Below are 22541 nucleotides of genomic sequence, written 5' to 3' on the forward strand. Positions count from 1 at the left end.
CATCTTGTTGAATCTGAGCCATGAAGAATTAAAGCAGTTCTGAAGAAAAACCAGCGTGTACCCAATGAACTGAGTGGAGAAAGTTAACTTGTTTGCAAAATTTGAATAAAATTTTAGTTAATCAACACAAAAATAAAGGTTTAAATCAGTTTTTACCAAACTTATTACTCACTTATCCTCACTTTTATCTTTCTGCAATCAGAGCTGATGTGGACACTTACACACTGACATGATCCATTAACCAGGAGCCACATGCCTGCGGTCATTCAGCCTTCAGCCCTCTTCATGCTGTACTAAGCTGTAATGATAAATAATGTTCTCAAATCTCATTTAGAATTATTAATTGTTTGTGTGGATTATTGAAATTTGCAATTATGCAATTAATTAACCGTATCAAAATGTGTTCATGTGAGCTGAAATAATATGACCTAATTACTAGTTTATTGATCATTTATTAGGTGTATTTAAATAAATAGTACAGCGCACAGGGTCTGAAGGGCACTATGCTGCATTTTTCAACCAAAACCAATCTTTAAAGTTCAGCTCCAGCAAACAGTAAACATGTGAAAAAGCTTCATTTATATCAGTATCATAGTCCTTTTTCAGTCTGTGTTACTGTAATAAATGTTTTTTTGTTGCACCTCCAAACATTCGATACAACCTCTGGCGTCATGAGCGCAACAAAATTCACAACAATGAAATAAATAGTGAAAACAAATAGTCGCGCTCACTCGTGGCTTATATTGATTTCCATTAAAGCCATGTTGTGTGATCCTTTGATACAGTGGCTGACAGTTCAACTAAAGTTTAATCTGTCAAATAAATCCAACCTAATCTCTTGTTCCACAACCGCTACATCAAGTATATTAACGTCTGTAACTGCTTAGCAGAAGTGCTTCTACTCAGCCATCAGTGCTACACTTCATAAACCTTTTACAAGTACACAACAATCCATCACGTTCTCTATCGATGCAGATAATATCAGTCAGGTCTTCTCTGAGACATTGTTGTCATACACCCGGGTTGTGTTGTGCAAACACTGGGGTAATGGTATCATAGCGCCCAACATCTGTTAGTGAATTATGGTGATAAATGAGCCTTGCATTAGCACATCGATCGATGCAGAAGCTATTGTAAGTGTGTGTGAGTGTGTGTGGCTGGTGCAGACCATATGTTTCCCCTTTTTTTTGAAACCACCTGCCTTATTTTGTGCTTACAAGCTACCTCTAACATGTCCAGGCCTCTGGGGTCGGCCTCCTCAAGCTGTTCTTTAGCAGTTTTGGCAGTTTGGTGGTGCGTGTTGTCCTTGTGGGGGGGCTAGCTTAAGCGGCTGCTTAAACAATGTTTAAGTTGGTGGTGAGTGTCAAAGTAACAGCAAAATGAGGTTTCCCTGCTGAACGCTGCATTGTAATGAGATGATCAATATTAATTTTACTTGTCAGAGGTTTTAGTGCTGTGACTGAACACATGTGTTCTCTTCAAACAACACATGTATGAATGCAAAGCTGACAGCTTCTAATGATTACGCTGCTAGTGTGTCTGCATTTGTCTATATGCGTATGGCTCCTGGATCTTTTCCTGCTGGGTTCATGTGACAGCCGGGGCGAGAGGCTAAGAGGCGTTAGCTTGGTGAGAAGGATTACCTATATCTGTTAGGCCTCCTTTTCCTTCCCTTGGGCAGTGTCACGTCTCATTACTTCTGTCCTCCAGCCTGGATAGTCTGGCTTTAGTGGGATGCATTTAAAATGCAGGCAGCCGGGGCGTCCAGGTACACCAGGTTTAGAGGTAGAGTGATATGTGTGCCTTTTGCCTGAGAGGCTTTCTTCAGTAAGTAGACAGGTAAACTTCTCCGAAAGCTGGCGCGGATGGCAGCTAAGCCGTCGCTTGTTTAAGTGAAACGGATGCATGCATCACAGAGATCGACATGCCCAGCGTGTGGTTACAATCTGTTGTTGGGATCGTTGATCAAAACAAGAGTGTTTTTGTGTTTGTGATTGAGACCTGAATCTTATTAACAGGCACCATTACAAGAATGAAAAGGAGAAGGGTGGAGGCAGATAGATAGATAGATAGATAGATAGATAGATAGATAGATAGATAGATAGATAGATAGAACTTGTACTATTCTAACAAGTCACCACCTTTATTATGAAAATGAAGCTGCTGCCATATCGATGATGATTTGGCCTGAACATTTCACATTTTGATTCATGACTCCATCAGACCTGTTCCACTGAATTTCATGTCAGTTCTTGTGTAATTTGCCAAATCTCAGCTTACCTGACATACTTTCCCTTCTGTAAGAATGGCTTTTTTACAGCCACCCTTCCACTGTGACCATTTCTGATGAGGCTTTAGTAAACAAGGGATAGATCAACTGAAGGACCAAATGTCTCTCTCACCTTGTGTCAGGATTGTTTCCTCTTTGTTAAGAGTATGACTCTCAGATACTGTGAATCTGTTGTAGATAGCCTGACTCTGCACATCATGCTGAGATATGCCAGGTTTTCAGCTAATAGCTCTTTGGGAATCACCTTGACTTTCCATCTGTCAAACTATGTTACCTTTGCTTTTTTTCACAGATTCAACTAAAGAATTTGGAACAAGTGTTAGGTCGGTGGTCTAACAAACAGAAAATCATTTCACTAGCTGGGCCCACGTCCTCATTTTAGGTTTAACAGTGTTTGAGTAGGTAAATGCTTTGACATGAATTGAGCTGCGGTTTGGGGAAGGCCTCGAAGGGGAATGGTGATGGTTCCCGGGCCTGGCAGATCCCCACGTACTAAATAGAGGTGAAGAAGTTAAAGAATGGAGAACAAGGAAGCAGGGAGGGAGGGTGGGGCACGTAAACGAGAATGATCGGCTTGCAAAACTGGGGGAACCTACATAGATGACAACCGGAAGGAGCATGTTTGGAGGCATGTTTTAATGCTCCTGAAAGTCCGATACATAATCTCCAATTCTTTGAAAATGGACAGGTGCAAGGACTGAAGAACAGTCGATAGAGCTCCAGAAAGCTTCGAGAATTATTGCTAAGAAAATCTGCATCCTTAGAAGAAAAATATAAGGAAAAAAAAAAAAAAGCACCGCTGTAATAAATCTAAAACAAGCTGTCTTGCAGAAAATTAATGGAAAAAATTCTGACCAGTCAGAGACATCCAAGTAGTTTTTGAAGTGAAAGATATCATGGTCCCTGATAAACGTGACAGTTTGCTCCTTTTTCTGTTATGTGGTTATGTGAACGATCATGCTGCCTTTTTTTTTTTTTAGAGATGTTTGACTCTGTGCTGGAGAAAGAAATTTCAAGCAACAAAACATTAAATGATCAATCATTAAGTATAGATGTCTCCAGCAGCTCTAATGTAACCATTTCTGTTATGTTGTTTTATAAAATTATGTGTTTTTGGTCAGGTTGGAATTAAGAAGAAATCTTTTTTTTTATGGTTGTTTGGCATTAGAGGTTAACAAATAATCATAAGTATTGTTTACAACACATAAAATATAATTCTTATAGCAGCATTCAGCTTGCATGGCTGTTTTTGCTTCACTTCACTGGAATAGCTTAATGTGAAAATGATGAATTACAGTCACAAAGTTTTACTTTTTTGTGCAGTTCTTGTGAAACAAAATCCATATTTCATATTTTCACACATTGTCAGATGCCTTGAGTCACAAGCTGAGCATATGCAGAGATCTTTTAAACCATTTCTCTAAACCAATTGTCCTAATCACTTGTAAATCCTTCCAGTCAAGTGGCTCATGAGAAGAAATCGATGACATTAAGCTGAGTAACCATAAACATCCTTTGTGGTCGTTTTCTCTCCACACTCTTGTTAAACATGCTACAGTGAACAAACGCCCTCTTCATCCCCCCACATTTCATTCTGTGAATTCCTTTCATCAGTGTGGGTCACTGACTCCGTCTTTCTGCTCTTGCTCCTCCGCTGACCCGTGCTGCTTGTCCTGCATGTCTACAAGATATGTTTGTTGACCCATTGCTCTTGTTGCCCTCCCTCCCCCCCTTCCCCATCGAGGAACCCCCTGCCGCCTGCTCATCTCGCCCTCCAGCTGGTTCCCTCCACTGTCCAGAAGCCGCCGAGCTCTCCTAGCATGAGTAGGATGGCTAATCTAGATAGCGGGAGGCCTCCCTCCTGCAAGCATACACAAGAGAAGGAAACCCTAATTGCTTATGTCATAAAGCTCTCTGACCCAGATAAGCCTTCACTCCCCAAAGCTGCTGAGATAAACCCCACTTTACCTCACCAAACCTGCCTCTCCTGATCCACCATCCCCCTCCTAACCTTTCCGCGCCTTCTGCTACGTTATTAACACCCTGAGCAGGGGGAGAAGAAATGTACATCATGGGTTTTAAAGTTTAAAAAAGATGACTAAGCATATACCAATTATATATAGTATGTATGAAAAATAAATGAATAACTTAAATGCATGAGTACTCTAACTCAAAGATTTTTGCTACATTGGTAAGGCCTTGCTGTTGTACATGAGTAATAGGGAAGTCGCGATGAAGTGAGTGGAAGGCAAAAACAAAGCCTTACTTAATAAAGCTGGTGATGACCAAGTGTGCGTCCAATGAAAGCTGATCTAAAGTCATAGCATGGCGTTGCGTGCCACTTGCCCTCGTGTGCCTGGACCCAATAATGAAGGCTTAGCCACAAAATGCCACGGCCCCTCGCACAGTTGCCGAGTGCTGAATGTCACACGTGCTCCACTTTATCAACCAACAGATGGCCAGTTAAACCATCAACGCTCGAGCGAGGTTGAAGCTGAGCACAATGATACTGACGTGTTTTATTTTCTTCATCACCTTTCTTTTTATTTATTTATCAGGATATAATGAAGGCTCTCCTGGGATCCTCACTGGCCATGGGCGTCATTGCAGAGGGAATTCAGTCCATATGAAGCAGAAGTCATACAGAGAACTCATTAAACTCCAGTGTAACAGAGATCTTAATTACTAAGTAGGAACTTTTAATTGGATTCTGTCCCAGCTCACCTTGTAATCACCTGTCACATGCTGTTGGTGCTTTAAAGCCTCCCCATCTTAAACCCCGTTACACCACAGGTTAGAGTCAACTAGGTCAAGTGTTTTGGAGAATGATACTCCCCTGATAACTCGCAGTTTTCTCACTTTGAGCGACACATATAAAGGTTTTACATAACGTCACGCACGCTCTGTGTTCAGACGGGCGAAGCCTGCTGTGTTTGAAACGCTTTACTTGGACATGAAGTGTTGCAGTTGTTTTCAAATGATGTTTCTGGAAACTCTGTTGACATTAGATGTCATTGCAAATCCCTCTGGTGAAGTTAATTGATTGGATTTGAGCAATTCCAAGTGTTCAAAGAACCTTCGCATGACTGAGGATGTTTGTTTTCTTACTTACAATTTGTTTTCAAATTACTTTTCATTGGAAACGTGTACACAAACAATACAAGAAAAAAATGTAATAATATTTAATTACTATTTATAAAAAATGGTGGTATAAAAACACATACAGTGAAGTTATTTATTTTACAGTTTTGTAGGGTGAGTGAATGCATTTTTAAAAATTCAGCCCAAGGGAGTCTTTACTCGTCTTATAACAGAATAATTTGGACCCATTTTTTATGCCAAATAAGCATTTCAGTTTAATAAAATAAAAGACAAATACATTTCCTCATCCTCCCACTTTACTTATGCATAAATGATAATATATATACATGTTTAATTTTGAAGTATTTTATACATTATTTCATATCAGTGACCTTCCCTGATTTGTAAAGCGACTCATTAAAGGAGCATTTCCTGAATTCTTTCATTTAAAAAAAAAAAAAAAGAGTCTAATATCCAGTCATTATTGCGATTGTTGTCTAATCTTTCAGTGCGTGATAAAGTTTGACTGAATGCTTTACAATATTTAAAAAATTGTCAGGGTCTCGGGGGGTGGTGGGGGGGCTAAGACAGGGGTTAGAGGCGAGAGGCAGGGCACTCTGTGGACAGGTGCCAGTCTGTCACAGGGCTCACTACATCTCAGTTACATCTAAATAATTATTATTTTTGTCCAGTAAAGCTGAATTTTAAGCATGTTCACAATGTGGATGCTGTTACATTTCCTTTGATTTAATGAAGTCCAGTCTGAACCTACTGTAGGTTCAATAGAAAAAATGTGATATTTTAAGTGATATCAGTCTTACCCGTAAGTCTCAATAAATTAGAGCCATTAGCACAGATCCTTTCCCAATTTTTCCCAAATACCTCTTGGAGATGTTATATTTGTATTTCTCCCCTTTATCAATCAACAACCTTCAATATTTATAAGCCTCTCGACTTTTGTTGTGCCCACTCCGGGTCGGGGATGAGTTCCTGCCCCAAGTGGAGGAGTTCAAGTATCTCGGGGTCTTGTTCGCGAGTGATGGAAGAAGGGAGCCGGAGATCGACAGACGGATTGGGGCTGCAGCTGCAGTAATGCGGATGCTGCACCGGTCCGTCGTGGTGAAGAGGGAGCTGAGTGTAAAAGCGAAGCTCTCAATTTACCGGTCGATCTACGTCCCTACCCTCACCTATGGCCACGAGCTGTGGGTAGTGACCGAAAGAACGAGATCGCGGATACAAGCGGCAGAAATGAGCTTCCTCCGAAGGGTGGCTGGCCTCTCCCTTAGAGATAGGGTGAGAAGTTCGGCCATCCGGGAGGGGCTCAGAGTAGAGCAGCTGCTGCTCCACATCGAAAGGAGCCAGCTGAGGTGGTTCGGGCATCTGACAAGGATGCCCCCTGGGCACCTCCTGGGTGAGGTGTTCCAGGCATGTCCCACCGGGAGGAGGCCCCGGGGCAGACCCAGGACACGCTGGAGAGATTATATCTCTCGGCTGGCCTGGGAACGCCTTGGTATTCCCCCGGATAAGCTGGAGGAGGTGGCTGGGGAGAGAGAGGTCTGGGCCTCTTTGCTTAGGCTGCTGCCCCCGCGACCCGGACCCGGATAAAGCGGATGAAGATGGATGGATGGATGGATGGATGGATGGACTTTTGTTGAATTGAAAACTGACTGAATGGCCAAAGGATTTCTGAAGTTTCTACGTGTAGTATGTTTGCTAATGTTGGTAAATAGACTGCACAGGATTAAGGGCAATATATGAAATGAAGAAATTACAATATTAAGTGTTTTGCACACTTCCATTACACTGTCTTGTCTTGTTTTTTTGCACATTGCATTTTACATAGTCCTGTGTTTGTCTGTCATATGTAGCACCAGGAATGTTGTCTCGTTTCACTCTGTACTGAACCACTGTACATGTTTTAAATGACAATAACAGTCACTTGACATCTTCATGCAGCGCATTAAGTGCTTTCTAACAAACAGACACAGATGCACTGGAGGCAGCTCGGGGTTCAGTATCTTTCCTAAGCCATGTGGGCTGGATGATCCAGGGATCAAGCCACTGACCTTCTGACTAGAAGACGACCTGGTCTACCACCTGAGCCACAGCTGGCTCATTCTTTCATTTGCATACTCTGAGTTTGTGATATAATCAGGTGTGATTTCACTAACTTACTCTATTCTTGAGTTAGAGTCAATCACAGTCACGGGTCAAATGTAAATAATCCAGGTTTATTAGAAATTTCAACAATACAAATCAGGCATCATAGAGAAAAAATAAATAAATAAAAAAAACCCAATAAATTTCCAAATAAAGAAGAAACACTGCACCAGGAAAAAGCACTGCACCACATAATCACATAAGGTAACGTGTTCAAACTGAATCTGCTCCAAAAACACTAAATAAATTATTTCATAGTGGTTTAAAAAAAAAATCACAATGTTCCATTTAAATTTGGTGCTACAGGTTATTCTTTGTGGCTCGAGGTCATAAAAAACTATTCCTGTTAACAAGAGTTTTTACAATAAATATATCACAAACATGACGAGTGAGGAAGAAAAAACACGTCAGTCCGTCTCGAATCGAGAATTACATTTAAATTAAACACTTAAACATGTGAGTCAAACATATCTGAAGTGTATATGCATTCACTACAAACAAAGAAGAAGAGTGGTAGTCGAGGTTAATACTGTCTGTATGTACCGTAGTTACAGAATAAAGCCTAAGATCAAACATTTGCTGTCTTTTACTCCAATAGTAGCAAGAGAAGCAATCCTTTAACACCACAGGCTGCTCCTGTTTGTGGTTCACACTTTGATTATGCTTTATATGTGTGCTACATTAGTGCCTGTAGCTGCCTGCTCCCAACACACACTCCAGCTGAAGAGGTAAAAACAACAACAAAAATCTCTTGATAAATGTAGAGGGCTGCCAGTGTCAGATCCCCAGTGTTATAAATACAGCAGTTCTCCACAGTGTATGCAAAAATCTAGTGTTGTGCATAATCTCTGTACACAGGCTCCCACAGCTTTGTTCTCATGAGATGAACCCTTTCAGTCTGATAAGCACTCGCAGCCAAATGTGCTAACGGCCGTGCTGCGGAGCTGCTTCACGTCCTGAGCACCAAACAGCGCCGCTGATGTGCGAGCGCTCTGCTGTTTTTACCACAGGCTGAAAACAAACCACAACCGGGACGCTCGAGCGACTGTTGCCACCTTGTGGTCAGAGCGCACTATAAGACAGGCTTTACTCCCATGATTGCAGGTCTGCAGAGCAACAATCAGACTACTTCATCATTTTTTTTCTTGAATAGCTGACATAAATGTCTGAAACCAGGCCAAACAAGTGAAGTTAAATAGTGTGAGGAGGGTTTTTTTAGCCACAGAAATCTGTGTCAAATCAAAAGATGCAGATCCATCTGCTGTGACGACCTTGTCAGAATAAAGGAGCAGCTTTATCTTTAAACTAGTGTTTTTGCCCTTGGAGGAAATATAATAATCAGACCCTTCAAGTCCCCAAAAGGAAGAAATGTAGCATTTTTAGCTTCTCTTCCAGTCAGAGGGCTGCTAGTGTTTGTATATATGTAGATGGAGAACTTGTTTCTGTACAGAAAGCCTGATTAAAGCATCTTCAGCATCGCTCTACAAAACAACGCCGCTGCCTTCCTGCTGATGTCTCCTTGTAGACCAGTAGACCTTTGTGATGCTCCACCACCTTCCTAAAAATGAAGCTGCTCCGTCAGTCTGCAGGAGAATAAGCTGGTCAGGAGCTCCACATTAAGCAGCAGGTCCTTACTGTTGGTCCCTGATGTATCAACGAATTCATTTTTCTGCCAGCTGCTGTCAAACACCACCATGCATGTTAACTTTAAACACAATGTCTGAAATGTAAGAGGTTAAACTTCATGTTACTCGCAGTGAAATCTAGGACTCTGCTCCATTTTTCAATCTGGACGAGTGTAAAATGATTTCCAAATATAGGATGCATGGATCCTTATGTGCTTTAAAATGACCCTAAATGCTTTCTGGATGTGCATTTGAGTGAAATCGCAGTGAACTCCAGATTTTCTGCCCTGTTTCTCACTCTTGAATGATCATTTCTTTTTCTCCCATCCAAGCGAACACTCAGAAATCCCCAGGCAGCATTTCCCTGATGCTCATTTTCACAAAATTTGAAATAAACGCCTACTGTGCCACCATCACAAAAAAAAAAAGAAAAATCAGAGAGAAACTAGGAAATTGATGTGCTGACTATGAAAGTTGGGCAGAAAGGGTTTTACAGGAAGCTAAATCTGGATACAAGAAGAAAGCGTCCGTCGTTTCAGCTCGACAGCGACTTCATCGGCGGCCGATGTCCTCGTCTTTTTTTCAGCAGCGCCGGGCGGAGGACGGATATTTGGTCTTCAGGCCCTCTTTGAAGTTGCGAAACAGAACCCGGTTGCGTTTGTTCTCCTCGTCTTTCCTAGCGTGGAACTCCCCCTGGATCTTGAAGCCGCGGTGCACCACAAAGGCAGTGCTCAGCACGGAGAACCTGTATCCGGCCACGTGGAGCTCACAGGCCTGGAGGGAGATTAAACAACAGCATGAGAAGACAGACGTGGAGGTGGGAAGTGATGAGAGCGAACGGGGGGAGGTGAGAGAAGATAATGACACAGGAGACGGTTTTGGTATCGAGGGCAGAAGGCGTGAGAACAAAGGTGAGCGAGCGGACATGAGGAAGGAGAGATGAAATGTCTTCTTCAGGTACGAGGTGTCAGGGAGAGGCTGCGTGGAGCGATGAAACCGACAAAGGTGTGGAGACATTTCCACAGGGGAAAGGAGAAGCTTAGAAAAAGAAGGCCATGAGGTTTAGAAGAGACTACAACCAAAAACGATTTGTGTCGAGCAGATTAATTTAATTTAAAGGAGCCTTCACACCTTTAATATAGTACTTTCCTAAAGTTGAGGAACCTGTGAGAGGTCAAAGCTGATGCACCAGAGGCAGACGTCCTGTGACTTCTCGTCCTCAGTACAGGTGTGTCCACAATCATGTGTTTTAGTGTTAAAATGTGTACCTCTTACTGCATTTACATCCTCATCTGAAGTTTTAGGAAGCTTAAAACTCCATAAAAAAAGCTGCTGACCCAGTTTTAGTCTGAAAAGTCCAGGATTATAAAAAAAAAAAGAGAGATTTTATGGGATTTCATCCCGCTCTGGGTCACGTCCTCTCCCACTGCTGTGACTCATTAAACTTCATTTGTGATGACTCCTAATCTCTTGTCCATCTCCATGACCTCTTTACTCTTTTGTGTTACTTTTAGTAACTTCCATTCATTTTCCAAACTGTTTATAGTGTTTATGTTAAATGATCTGCTATAATGATAAAGTTCAGCCAATTTGAAGGCAGGAAGTAGAAGCAACTTAAATAATAAGCGTGTGAGATAACAGACTTGTCAATAGCACAGCTCTATCACTAAGATATGGGAGAGTATTTAAATTAAAATAATGTTTAAAAGACAGTTTTTATGCTTTCAGCTGCAGCCACGGTGGCGCTTAACAGAAGTTTAAAACAAAGACATTAGATACTGTTGGTCTGGGGAATCTCCAGCAATGGCGATGCTATTATTAGAATTGATTATCAGTAGGGGGTAATCTCTAAACTTGAACTTAGAGATGCAGGTTAATTGGCTTGAATCACCAATTAACCTGCATGTATCTGCAGGAGGGAGTCGGAGCAATAGTGATATTTATTGATAGTGTAAAGTTTCTTTAAAGGCAGAAAAATGACTGGTAGCATATATTTGTGCACTTGCTTTTGAATTTAGTCTACAATTTAATTTAAGCAATTCATCTACAGAGTTTTGGACCTGGAAAAAAACCTGAATCTTTTAGTGCAAACAGAAATAATAAAGAAAGTCCTCGATGATAGAAAAAGTGAAGAAAAAGCCTCCATGTGAGTAAAGAGTGAATAAACTGCAGACTTGTGTCAAACTGTGTTTGCAGATCTTATAGAGTAGTAGTGCACCAAGTACTTCTTCCTATGAAAATATACACAACTTACAGTCAAATTAAGAGATTTAAATGCAGAGGTCGGCAAAGTTGTCGACCACTTTCCAGTTTTTTAAAAATACAGCAAAGTATAAATACTGCTGACTTTGGTTTACTGGGACCTGGGCTTTTAATTTTAGAAGGCTGATCGTTCCAGCCACCAAACACCTGGAACAAGCTGCTGCTTTACTCCTTTAGTCTAAGAGCGATACTGATGCTGACAGTGTGTGGTAGCTCTCTCCTGTATGTTCAGTGATTGTTGTGGTTTTGTATTCAAACACCTCATGGGCTTCAGCTAACAGGCAGATCTTCTTGAAATCATGACCACCTTTCTCATACCAACCTGGCTGATACGATTGAAGCCATACTGCTTGAAGTTCTCATCGTAGAGAGGCACAGAGCGGTGCCCGATATAAAAGGGCTCCCAGGGGTCCACCCAGGTGAGCGTGTAGGCAACTTCCAGGGTTCCCGTCTCTCTGACGTGGCTGTTTACCCACTGTGAGTAGTTGGTGGGGGCCTGACAACGAGGACACAGCTCTTCATAAAAGGGCCGGACTTCACCGACCTGGTAGAGTTGAACCAGCTCTGCCTTTGTGGCTGGCATCTTCCTAGCGTGGCGGATCTCGAAAGCTGGTAGGACGAAGACCTCGTCACTCGCTGGCTCACGCTTGCTGATCATGGCCATAAACTGCTCATGCAGGTCGGCGCTTGGCAACATGTCCATGTCAATGACCAAGATGTAGGAGGACTCCGTGCCCCCTCTGGCGATGTTACGAAGAAGGTTGTTGGGGTAGGAGATGTTTCCGCTCATAGCATAGTTCTTGTACTTCTCCCCGTGAGTCTCCAGTCTGGAGAACACTGAGGCACAGTCCTCAAGACCTGCAAAATGCTCACGGTCCTGCTCCGGGAAGCTGGCCATCTCTCCAGAGAGGCAAACCAAGTGGAAGTCCACCAGGGCTTGAATGTGAGGGCAGAAGAAGCTGAGAGCGTACACCAGAGCTGTGGCAAACTTCACATCTTGGCCGTGAGCGAATATGGCCACAGAGATGGGGTTCTGCCACCTCTCCAGCAAGGACTCCAGGTAGTGCAGGTTGTTGATAGTGGTGTGTGTAGCTAGAGCCAGGATGTTGGAGCTGGGGTCAGATCCCGGCTTCTCATTCGTGGTGAAGTCACTTTTGATCAAGTTCTTGTACACTCGGTACTGCCCGCTGTTGTCAAAGATCCCGCCGGTGGACAGTGAGTACCTCAGGCGCTCCTTCCGCGAGTTTTTCTCCGGGTGGGCATTTTTCTTGGCCCCGGAGCCTCCGAAGAGCTCCGAGTATCGGTACCGCTGCTGCTTTCCGTGAAACTTGGACAGGAAGGACAGGTAGATGAGCTGCAGCAGCGCCACTATCAGCAGGGCGCTCAGCACTACTTTGAAGGCGGAACATTTCTTGGAGAGATGCATCCCAGACAGGCTGCAGGACACAAAGAGGTCCGAAAACCACAGCTGGATGCCTCTTACTGCTCTATTTCTGTCCCAGCTAGCGTCACCGACACTGGCGCCTCGGTGCTAACTGCAGCCTCCTCGGCTGGAAATGTAACAAATACTCGATCGCATGTTTTCCCGGTTATTGGCAGCGCTGACCTAGATTTCCACACGACTCACAAAAGAACAAATATAGCGATCATCCAGTTTCTGTGATCTCCATCAAAGCACAGCACAGTTGTCAGCAGTCTGCTGCTGCTGCGACAGCGGCGCACACCGATGTGTTATAACCGTAATGACGGAAGTAAAGGCGCCGCTGAATTTACTCCTGGAGAAGTGTTTGCGCTTGTTTTTAATTTGTCCTAAAGGCCAATGTGTGAACCCGTGGATGTTCTAAATACGGTGCCACGTTACGTGAGAACGAAGTCTTTAGAAATAAGCCACATAAATATGGACACTATTCTTATAGGTTCCCGTTGAATACAATTTGCTGTTGCGGTAGAGACATTCAGACGAGGTGGCCGAGTGGTTAAGGCGATGGACTGCTAATCCATTGTGCTCTGCACGCGTGGGTTCGAATCCCATCCTCGTCGGTAGCTTTTCACTTTTTCCCACTTAATCCTGAATCACGTGTTTTGTCAGTTACGTAACGCCATATGTTTAAAAATAATCTCAGTTGCTCAGTATCACTTGCTCACGTTAGTCCAAACGGACCATGAGGTTTAAATTACAAATGAAGGAGCTTCAATCAATCTGCCTCATTCCCATATAAAACCCAGAATCAATACTATAAAGTGTAGCTATATATATAGAGAGAGATAAATATAGATACGTGCAGATATGACAGTGCACACAGACGCCCAGAGAAAATATCATCTCGCATTTTTTATTGTTTTTGTTAGCTTTTCTTTTCCCCTGTCTCAGTTTACTTTAGTTTCCAGAGTTAATCTGATATTTTAAGGTTTATTTTGTTTGCCTAAGAGTTTTTGGTGTGGTTCATTCTAGTTATCATTCTATAGTTATTGTTGTTGCTGTTGGTTTTGTTTTTGGTGGTTATTTGTCATAGGTAAGATAATAAGTTCGCAAGCACACGGCTCTCTACCACATACTCGTCTCAACTAAACATAAGCTCCAGTGTCTTTTTATGTTTGACAAAACTAAACTTACAAAAATTACAACTAAAGACATTTTTTATTTTTTGGTTTAGTTTTGTAAACAATCAACATCCTTTCCATTTTTCTTTAAAGTGTGGTGTTTCAGTTAAAGTCCTTTCAGTTCCCCACACTAAGTTTGTTATTTATAATTGCCTTGCAGACAAATTAGGAGCAATCCAAAACTTGGACACCAAAATGTACCTTAAAGGTATTATATCTTACGTTAACTGACGTGTATTTTCCTGTTGATACATCTTAGGCATTTTCTGTACTTGAGTAAACAAAGTTATCTTCCTTTCACTGTGTCCAAAACCTTTGGTGAGTGGCAAACTTTTCACTCTCCCAGAAAACCCCCAGAGGTCTTTTTATAAAAACCCAATAAAGTGTAGCTATACATATATATATAGAGATAAATATAGATACGTGCAGATATGGCAGTGCACACAGACGCCCAGAGAAAATATCATCTGGCATTTTTTATGTTTTTGTTAGCTTTTCTTTTCCCCCCGTCTCAGTTTACTTTAGTTTCCAGAGTTAATCTGATATTTTAAGGTTTATTTTGTTTGCCTAAGAGTTTTTGGTGTGGTTCATTCTAGTTATCATTCTTGTTGCTGTTGGTTTTGTTTTTGGTGGTTATTTGTCATAGGTAAGATAATAAGTTTCTTTATAAAAACTTTTATAAAAACTCCATACAAAAGACTTTCCCCATCTTGAAATCAGTCTTAGATCACCATGCTGAAGGATGTGTCAATTTCCGAACGTCATGACTTGATAGAGCTATAATAAACGATAGAGGTTTATCCTTTGAAAGCAGGTGCTGCACATACAGGCAAATATACAAACCATGCTATGAGAGGGACTCTTTAAACTAGTCCTTTTTCCTTCACCATTCATGTGTGAGAACAATTTATGATGTACTTCTGTTGAACCTCGTCTCATCTTGTTTAAAACTCTTGTTGGCTCCACTCCTAATGGAAGTGATGAGATGAACTGAGAGCAACAAGAAAACACAACTGTGACATTTTTTTATTCATCATCATTAACAAAAACAAAGGCCTTACAACACATTAACTGTGTGGACAGTGCTCATGGGGTCCTAGGAGGCATTTCCTCAGTTATGGTGGGTTTTTATTATTAAGGTGTGACAGTTACACTTCCAGGTTCATCACCCCTGAACACAAACTGACCTCATTCAGAGCTAATACTCTACATGAAGTCAAATTTTTGCACAGCTTTCAAAATGATCTCTTTGTTACATATTTTACTGGATGTTTAGGCGTCCCATTTGTTCTTAGTTTTCAAAATTAATCTTTAATTTTGGCCTAACACGTTAGCAGTTGTATCTTGTGTGAAAAAAAACCCACTTTCTATAATCTTAAAACAGCAAAATCATGTTTTTAGCTGCTCCTGTGTGAGTGCGAGTAAATATTCAGGGGGTTGAATTTAATCAGTGAACTGGTGTCACAGTATTTCAGCATTAAAAAAGGCAAACATAAGACAGCTTTAACTTTCACACTGAACATAAGGAAGCAGAATACACCTGCTGCAAATTAACAAGTGCGTTAGATTAAGCAGAGATTTCAGTAAACTTCAAATCCAGAGTTATCCTGCAAAGAGTTTGTTTTCCACCTAAACTGTGTGACTCCATCTACGTGTTCAGCACTGCAGAAATCAAAGGGCCCTGCTGTCACTGTCCATGCTCACTACCTATGAAACTAAAACACCGGCTCCGCTTTTGGATCCGCCTCCTTCGCTGTCCCTGGAGGGAGCGGCTGACTGGCCCTTTTCCTCTCCTTCGCCCTCTCCCACCAAACGTATGTTGTAGCGTTCCCTGTACTCTGTGAGCTCCCGCCCCTTCGTCTGCATCTGTGAGTTGATGGACTCGATTATTTTGGAGATCTGTGAGGACAGAAGGAGGAAGAAAATTAAATTTTGAGTTAAATAAGTGTCTGAGTACAATATAGGACGCTATTAAACGCCAGAGCACTCAGTGTTTAAAGAAAAATTGTAAAATGCTCTCATTTCCTCTTCCATCACCTGTTCTTTGTTGTTTTCCAAGGCAGGTAGAACTTCTTTTACTGTCCTCTCCACCAACACTCCTCCTATTAGACGAAAGCATTTCCTCGATGGATCCACCTCCTTCAATGTGTCTACTACTAAGCTGAATAGAAAAACAGAAATGTTAAAAAGAAAACTTATTCAACTCAAAAGGTAACACAGGAATGCCTCAGCTAGTAGCTGACATTGTTATTCCCCAGACTGTGAAATATTTGCGGCTAAGAACATGCATTCAGTGTTACATTCACATGCACCACCTGGTCTGCCCTAGAGCTTACCGTATTTTCACGACCATAAGGCGCACTTAAAAGTCTTAGATTTTCTTCAAAAAGTGCGGCGCCCTATAGCGCGGTGCGCCCTATGTGTTGTAAGGAGGACGTAGTAGAGAACACCATGAGAACGTTAAAGGGTGAAGTGTGGGCGTTGATCGTATATACCGGGACAATCGCACATACCTGTATAAAAGAACAGGTATGTGCATTATGCAGGACATCGTTGTTTTAACAACCCTGAAAATGGCAAAGAGACACGCTTACGAAGCACAGTTTAAACTGAAGGCCATCAGCTACGCGGAGGAACATGGAAATCGAGCAGCGGCGAGAGAATTTAAGATTAACGAATCGATGGTTCGCAAATGGAGGAAGCTGGAAAACAAGCTCCGGCAGGTCAAGAAAACGCAGCTGAGTTTCCGCGGACATAAGGCGAGGTGGCTCGAGTTGGAGGAAAGACTCGAGCGGTGGATCATCGAGCAAAGAGCGAGCGGGAGAAGTGTTTCGACGGTCACCATTCGGCTAAAAGCAGTTTCACTAGCTGAAGAGATGAACATTGAACATTTCCAAGGAGGTCCGTCTTGGTGCTTTCGTTTTATGAAACGGTGCCATTTTTCCATCCGGACCAGGACTACGGTAGCGCAGCAACTTCCAGCGGATTATAAGGAAAAGCTGGCCGTCTTCCGCTCCTACTGCAGCAAACACATCGGCGACAAAAACATCCAGCCCAGCCACATCACAAACATGGACGAGGTCCCGCTCACTTTTGACATCCCGGTGAGTCACACTGTGGAGAAGAAGGGGACCAGCACGGTAGCGATACGCACAACGGGGTATGAAAAGTCTTCTTTTACGCATACGGTACTTGTATGCGCCCTATGGTCCAGTGCGCCTTATGTGTGTGTTAAATACAGTAAGGGCACACATAACTGAGACTGCGCCTTTTAGCACAGTGCGCCTTATGGTCGTGAAAATACAGTATTACGTATTTAGATGCTTATAATATCAGGCCATAAGTCTCAATTAACCTCCACATCCACAAGTCCACTAGGATCATAAATTTCATCATCAGACAGTGAGTGTGAGGGTCCATGTGTCTACGAGGACTTATCCACGGAGACTTTATTTCACCATGCACCGACCACACATGCACTCTGGGAGGTGAACTTAAAAGAAATATAACAGGAATAACGACTCAGCCATCAGGTCTTCCACCAAGTATATTAATACCCATACAAGTATATCTGACACTTCATTTAAGCATTTATTTATTTTTATATTTAAACGTTTTAAGATCAGTTACTTAAACTCAGTTACCAAAGTAACTGCTGCCAACCTGTTGTGCCAATGAACTGTTTGCAAACATGCAAACGTTTCCTAATACTGGAAGTGAGAAATAAACACTTGCTGTGTGTGTTTTTCTATCATCTGTCTGCTTTTTCTGTGTACACGTGTGTGCGCACACATTTGGGCCACACATCGTACATTCGAGAAGGCACGCAGTAAAACCATAAAATAATTTAGCTGCTTCCCAGTGCGTGTTGCAAGCCATGGTCCGATGGATTAAACTCCACCATCTTGGACTTCTGCTCTGAGATCCTCGATGAGCTGGAGGGGCACTGGAGCTAGAACCTGAGCTAGAATTTGACGAGGACCTAGAGTCAAGGCATGACCCTTGATGCCTAGATAACGTCTATCGCCACTAGGATTTCATTCTGCTGTCGTAGCATCGGAGTCGTCAAATAGCATAACTGAATTCTGTATATCAATGAATCATGTTCAGTTCTCTCTTTCTTGAACTGCTGCATGAAACTTCTTTGTAAATGTAAACTGTTTAGAGCGGATCAGAAGGTTTGTACCGACCTGTGCTCGTTGATGTCCATCTCCAACTCTGCAGCTTTAGAAGCCATACTGCGCTGTTCCTGACGCATCCTCTGAAATGTTGCCACCACCTGCCACACAAAACCACAGTGAGCACCACCATGGACCAGCAGAGACTGGACATGTAAGCATGTCTGATCCACACATAGTTAAGGTGTAAAAGTCTATGTAACCTCACTTAACAGAAATTCACACATTTTCAGTCATTTTTTGGCTATATCATAAAAATAATGGCATTTTAATTTTGAGTAACTTAAACACCTCCTGGTGATCAAAACCAGTGAGCCGTGTTTCTACCAGTGGGGGCTGTGCGGAAACTGTGAGGGATTGTTCACATTAACAATTAACCAGACTTCACTAAAAACACATAAGTTCTCTACAACAACACACACAGCCATCACTATTTTATGAGATGACTGAGGGATTTTAATATCCGCTCAGCATGAGTCTGTGATGGTCACTGCCGTACTCTATGCTGTTCTGTGCTGCGTTGGGACAACAGAGGGCAGCTGACACCAACAAACGCAAACTGATCCATGATGGACAGCCTGCAGGAGCACCACATGAAACCATTGCATTAATCACATTAATCGCTTTCCACATACTTTTGTTGAGAGCAGCTACACTGCAGGACTTTTACGGCAGACTCAGTTCATCGTTACAGGTACTTTATGAATATCTGACTAATGTGGCTTCACGTTGATTGAGTCGGGCTGGGTGGTCTTCAGTTATAAAAATAGCATCTTCTATTCATCCAGCCACACCACCTCGTTACACACACGCGCACATTTAAATACGTCTAACAGCAATAAACCGCGCTCTAGAAGCGCACACCTGACCCCAGCTCATTATATGAACGCTTAAATGTTCATGTTTAACACCAGCTGCTTGTTAGAGAGCAGACCATGACGGCGATGGGAAGCTAACGTTAGCTTTAGCTATCCGGGACTCAAACTGGTGGCTGTAACTCAACCGCACACGGCCCAACGACAACAATATCAACGACTGCACCGGTGAAGCAGCCTGAGGTGGAGGGGAGGGTACCTGTTCAGCTGACGGGCCGGACTGTTTCCCACCGCTGCTGTTGCTGGATTTGCTACCCGTGCTGCTACTGTTGGCTGCCATCTTGGAAGGGTGTTGCTGCGAGGGACCCAGGAAAGACGTACAGGGCTGGTTTACGCGATTGCCTGTATAGAAATGAATAAAATGAAGTGTGACTTTCCATTATGGTATTATTTTCTTTTAATCACTGTAGTATGTGAAATTTTGGACTACCTCACATTACTAGGCCTTCAGTATGGACCAATTACTGTATGGACCTTAAATTACATTGTTACATTATTACATTATTGTAACATTATACAATTTTTATTTTTACTTCTTATGGTGTTGCTGCAAGACGGCAATTTCCCTTGCGTGATCAATAAAGAATCTGTCTATTTACACTCTATGGCGAGTTCATTCCTTTATGAAATCCCATTTTAATGCCTTAACATTAGAGTTTTCCATATTATTTATGAGTGACTAAGACTATATAAACTCAGCAGGAAAGTTTTTTTACAGAGGCTTTTCCATAGACATTTATACGACCTGAAGTGTTTTTGAAACTACAGCAATTAGCATCTGGTGGTCTTCAGACAGAATGCAGGTTTAAGACACTTTGGCTTCAGTTTTCCAATCCAGAAAATGAACATTCATGTTTTATACTGTCGGTGTTTACAACAATGTACAGTAATAACAAAAGACACATGTTGTGGGCGGGGACTGTCTGATCTATGTGAATGGCTCTGGAAAAACAACAGTAATTAAAGCCCCAGGAATAAGTTTATGTATTCAAAAGTGTACACTCATCTCTTAAGTGTACTCATCTCATCCTAAGTGTACACTCAGTTATTCCCCTTGTTGTTTTCTAAATATGTTCTAGGTTAGTAAATTTACTTGTGAACGACCCATTTCCCCATAAGAAAGAAAGCAGTCTTTGCTTTTTTGGAAGAGGGCTGCCCACCACCTGCCAGCTGCAAAAGGTTGTGTGTGGCAAACAGCTGGCCACTAGCTACCTAGATTTCTTTTTTTAATTGAGCAATTGCAAAATACAAACTTTCAAAGAGAATAACACAGGTAATACAAATGAAAATTTGGAACAGTACAACAGTACAAGCTTGTATGAATTGGGAGTTCACATTTTTTGATATTAAGAGATAAACCGGAAGCTTTAGAGAAGATTGAGATAATACTTGAAGTTTTATCTACAATTGATTTATCTTTCAAAAAGATAGATGTATCATCTGCAAACTGACTTTGAACTCTTTATTAAAAATTGATATTCCTTGTATGTCGTTAGAATTTTTGATTAATAGTGTTAAGAATTGAGTTGCCAATATAAAAAGCTTTGGGGAAATAGGGCATCCTTGTCGGATTCCTTGTTGCATGTTGAATCCAGGAGTCATTCCTGGAAGGTGCTCCACCTGGAGACTCTGTTGTCCTGCTGGGAGACTTCAATGCTCACGTGGGTAACGACAGCGAGACCTGGAGGGGCGTGATTGGGAGGAACGGCCTCCCTGATCTGAACCCGAGCGGTGCTTTGTTATTGGACTTCTGTGCAAATCACAGTTTGGCCATAACGAGCACCTTGTTCGTGTTACGGAGTATAGCATGGTGGGAAAGGACGGAGAGAACCCCCCCCCCCCCTAAGTTTTGTTGGTTTTGTTTTTGAGTTTGTTTTGGATTAATTGCATGTTTTTGTGTTTATTTACGGTTGTTGCACCTGTGTGGGAGGGGAGATTTTACTCTAGCCCAGCTGCCAGTGAGGCGGAGTTGAATACAGGGAGCGGCTGATTGGAGTTCCTCTTTATAAAGGGGAGAGGAAGCAGGAAGTGTTGTTGTTGTTTTTAGTAGGACCTCGGTGAAGCAGGAGAGCCCCGGAGATCCAGGACAAAGTGTGCGCATTTTTAATAGAAAGGATTTTTTTTTAGCCTGGCCTGGTTTTTGCTTTTAACGAAACGGAGGACGTGGAAAGGAGGACGTATTCCTATGGAGCTGTGAGAGGACGTGCTGGAAAAGAGAGGACATGCTGGAAAAGAGAGGACGTGCTGGAAAAGAGAGGACGTGCTGGAAAAGAGAGGACGTGCTGGAAAAAAAGGGACGTGTTGGAAAAGAGGAAAACGAGCACTAGACTGGAGACCTCCTGCGCCCCGATAAGAAGAACTGGACCAGCTCGGGGAAGTTTAACTGCCGGGAGGTAATGTGGAGACCCAGCCTCGAACAAAGTTAAAGCCTGAAAAGGTGGGTGGCAAACCTGTTTTAGGGAGCTGCAGGATTGATACGGTTGGTTGCGTGTTCGTGCAGTGACCCTCTCTCCCCTGTTTGTAACTAGGCGAAGAACTCGGACCGCGGTGGTCTTTGGGCTTTGGATCCCTGGCCGGGGTTGTCTTCAGCCGGTAGTTTGCCTAGAGGAAGAACAAATAAATTTTATGTAACCCATTGCAGTGTGTGCGTGGTGGTTTGTTGCTGGTCCCTACTAGAATTCCTATTCTTTTTGCACGGAGGCTCTCTTAACAGACCTCCCGTAACATTTGGCGTTTGTCGACAGGATTTGTGACCAGTATACAAACCTACCTGCCTTAGACTGATTAATATGGCGGATGAGTTATCTGAAACCAGGAATATGGCGTCACCATTTTTTATCGGTGCGCCCTGGGTACCAAAATTTTGTGGGCTTAATACGAATTATGAAGATTGGGAGAGTCAAATTAGCGCAATGCTCCGTGCTCAAAAGTGGTCGATAGAACAGCAATGTGATTTTGTATTGAGTGCATTAGGAGGAGAATCACGACGTGAAATTCTTATTCTGGAACAAGCGGAGCGGGATACGCCAGATAAAATCTTTCTTCAGCTTAAAGAACTGTATGGGGACAAAACAGCCGTGGGTACCCTGCGTGCCATGTTTTATGAATGTAGACAAAGGACAGAAGAGCCTATTAGAAAGTTCACGTTACGCTTAAGGGAGTTGGGCCATCGCCTGCAGACAAAAGAGCCACAAGGGTTTCGGCGGGCTGACCTGCACCTGCGTGATCAGTTTGTCTTGGGTCTTAGGGAGGGTGAGATACAGCGTGATCTGCGGCGTTTATTAAGGCACGATCCTGACCTCTCATTTGAACAGGTGCGTAAAGAGGCTCTGCAATTGGAAGCGGATGCGCTGTATGGCGTACATGAGGACTCCGCTTGTGCTGTAGTAAGAGGGGATTTAAAGTGGCAGGATACTCTGAATTGGAGAGATAAGTTTAAAGTGGAGATCCTTGCAGAAATGAAGGAGCA

At 42.6% G+C, this 22541-nt stretch overlaps 2 protein-coding genes and 1 non-coding gene across 3 annotated transcripts; 1 reads left to right on the forward strand and 2 right to left on the reverse strand.

Moving 5' to 3' along the window:
- Positions 1-7581: 7581 nt before the first annotated feature.
- Positions 7582-13157, reverse strand: b4gat1 (beta-1,4-glucuronyltransferase 1). The gene is made up of 2 exons (XM_086279197.1): positions 11741-13157; positions 7582-9930 (listed from the first exon to the last, which is right to left on the reverse strand). Exons 1-2 carry the CDS (start codon positions 12842-12844, stop codon positions 9739-9741), a joined length of 1296 nt encoding a protein of 431 aa, XP_086135323.1. The 5' UTR covers positions 12845-13157; the 3' UTR covers positions 7582-9738.
- A 219-nt stretch (positions 13158-13376) lies between these two features.
- trnas-gcu (transfer RNA serine (anticodon GCU)) lies at positions 13377-13458 on the forward strand. Its single transcript has one exon. It is a non-coding gene; the product is annotated as a tRNA-Ser (tRNA).
- Positions 13459-15028: 1570 nt separating this feature from the next.
- Positions 15029-19411, reverse strand: pfdn2 (prefoldin subunit 2). The gene is made up of 4 exons (XM_086279211.1): positions 19272-19411; positions 18210-18298; positions 16057-16180; positions 15029-15918 (listed from the first exon to the last, which is right to left on the reverse strand). Exons 1-4 carry the CDS (start codon positions 19350-19352, stop codon positions 15727-15729), a joined length of 486 nt encoding a protein of 161 aa, XP_086135337.1. The 5' UTR covers positions 19353-19411; the 3' UTR covers positions 15029-15726.
- Between the last annotated feature and the right edge of the window lie 3130 nt (positions 19412-22541).

The sequence above is a fragment of the Aulonocara sp. 'chitande type north' Nkhata Bay genome, linkage group LG3 (genome assembly GCF_057382095.1).
Source record: "Aulonocara sp. 'chitande type north' Nkhata Bay isolate Kocher_YH1m ecotype deep benthic linkage group LG3, A_spYH_male_GT1.1, whole genome shotgun sequence".
NCBI lineage: Eukaryota > Metazoa > Chordata > Actinopteri > Cichliformes > Cichlidae > Aulonocara > Aulonocara sp. 'chitande type north' Nkhata Bay.

Coding starts and splice junctions, on each gene's coding strand:
- b4gat1 (XM_086279197.1), bottom strand. CDS start 12,844: ATGCATCTCTCCAAGAAATGTTCCGCCTTCAAAGTAGTGCTGAGCGCC. Junction 9,931..11,740: donor GCTTCAATCGTATCAGCCAG/GTTGGTATGAGA, acceptor ATCTCCCTCCAG/GCCTGTGAGCTCCACGTGGC.
- pfdn2 (XM_086279211.1), bottom strand. CDS start 19,352: ATGGCAGCCAACAGTAGCAGCACGGGTAGCAAATCCAGCAACAGCAGC. Junction 18,299..19,271: donor CCGGCCCGTCAGCTGAACAG/GTACCCTCCCCT, acceptor TTTGTGTGGCAG/GTGGTGGCAACATTTCAGAG. Junction 16,181..18,209: donor ATGGACATCAACGAGCACAG/GTCGGTACAAAC, acceptor TTTTCTATTCAG/CTTAGTAGTAGACACATTGA.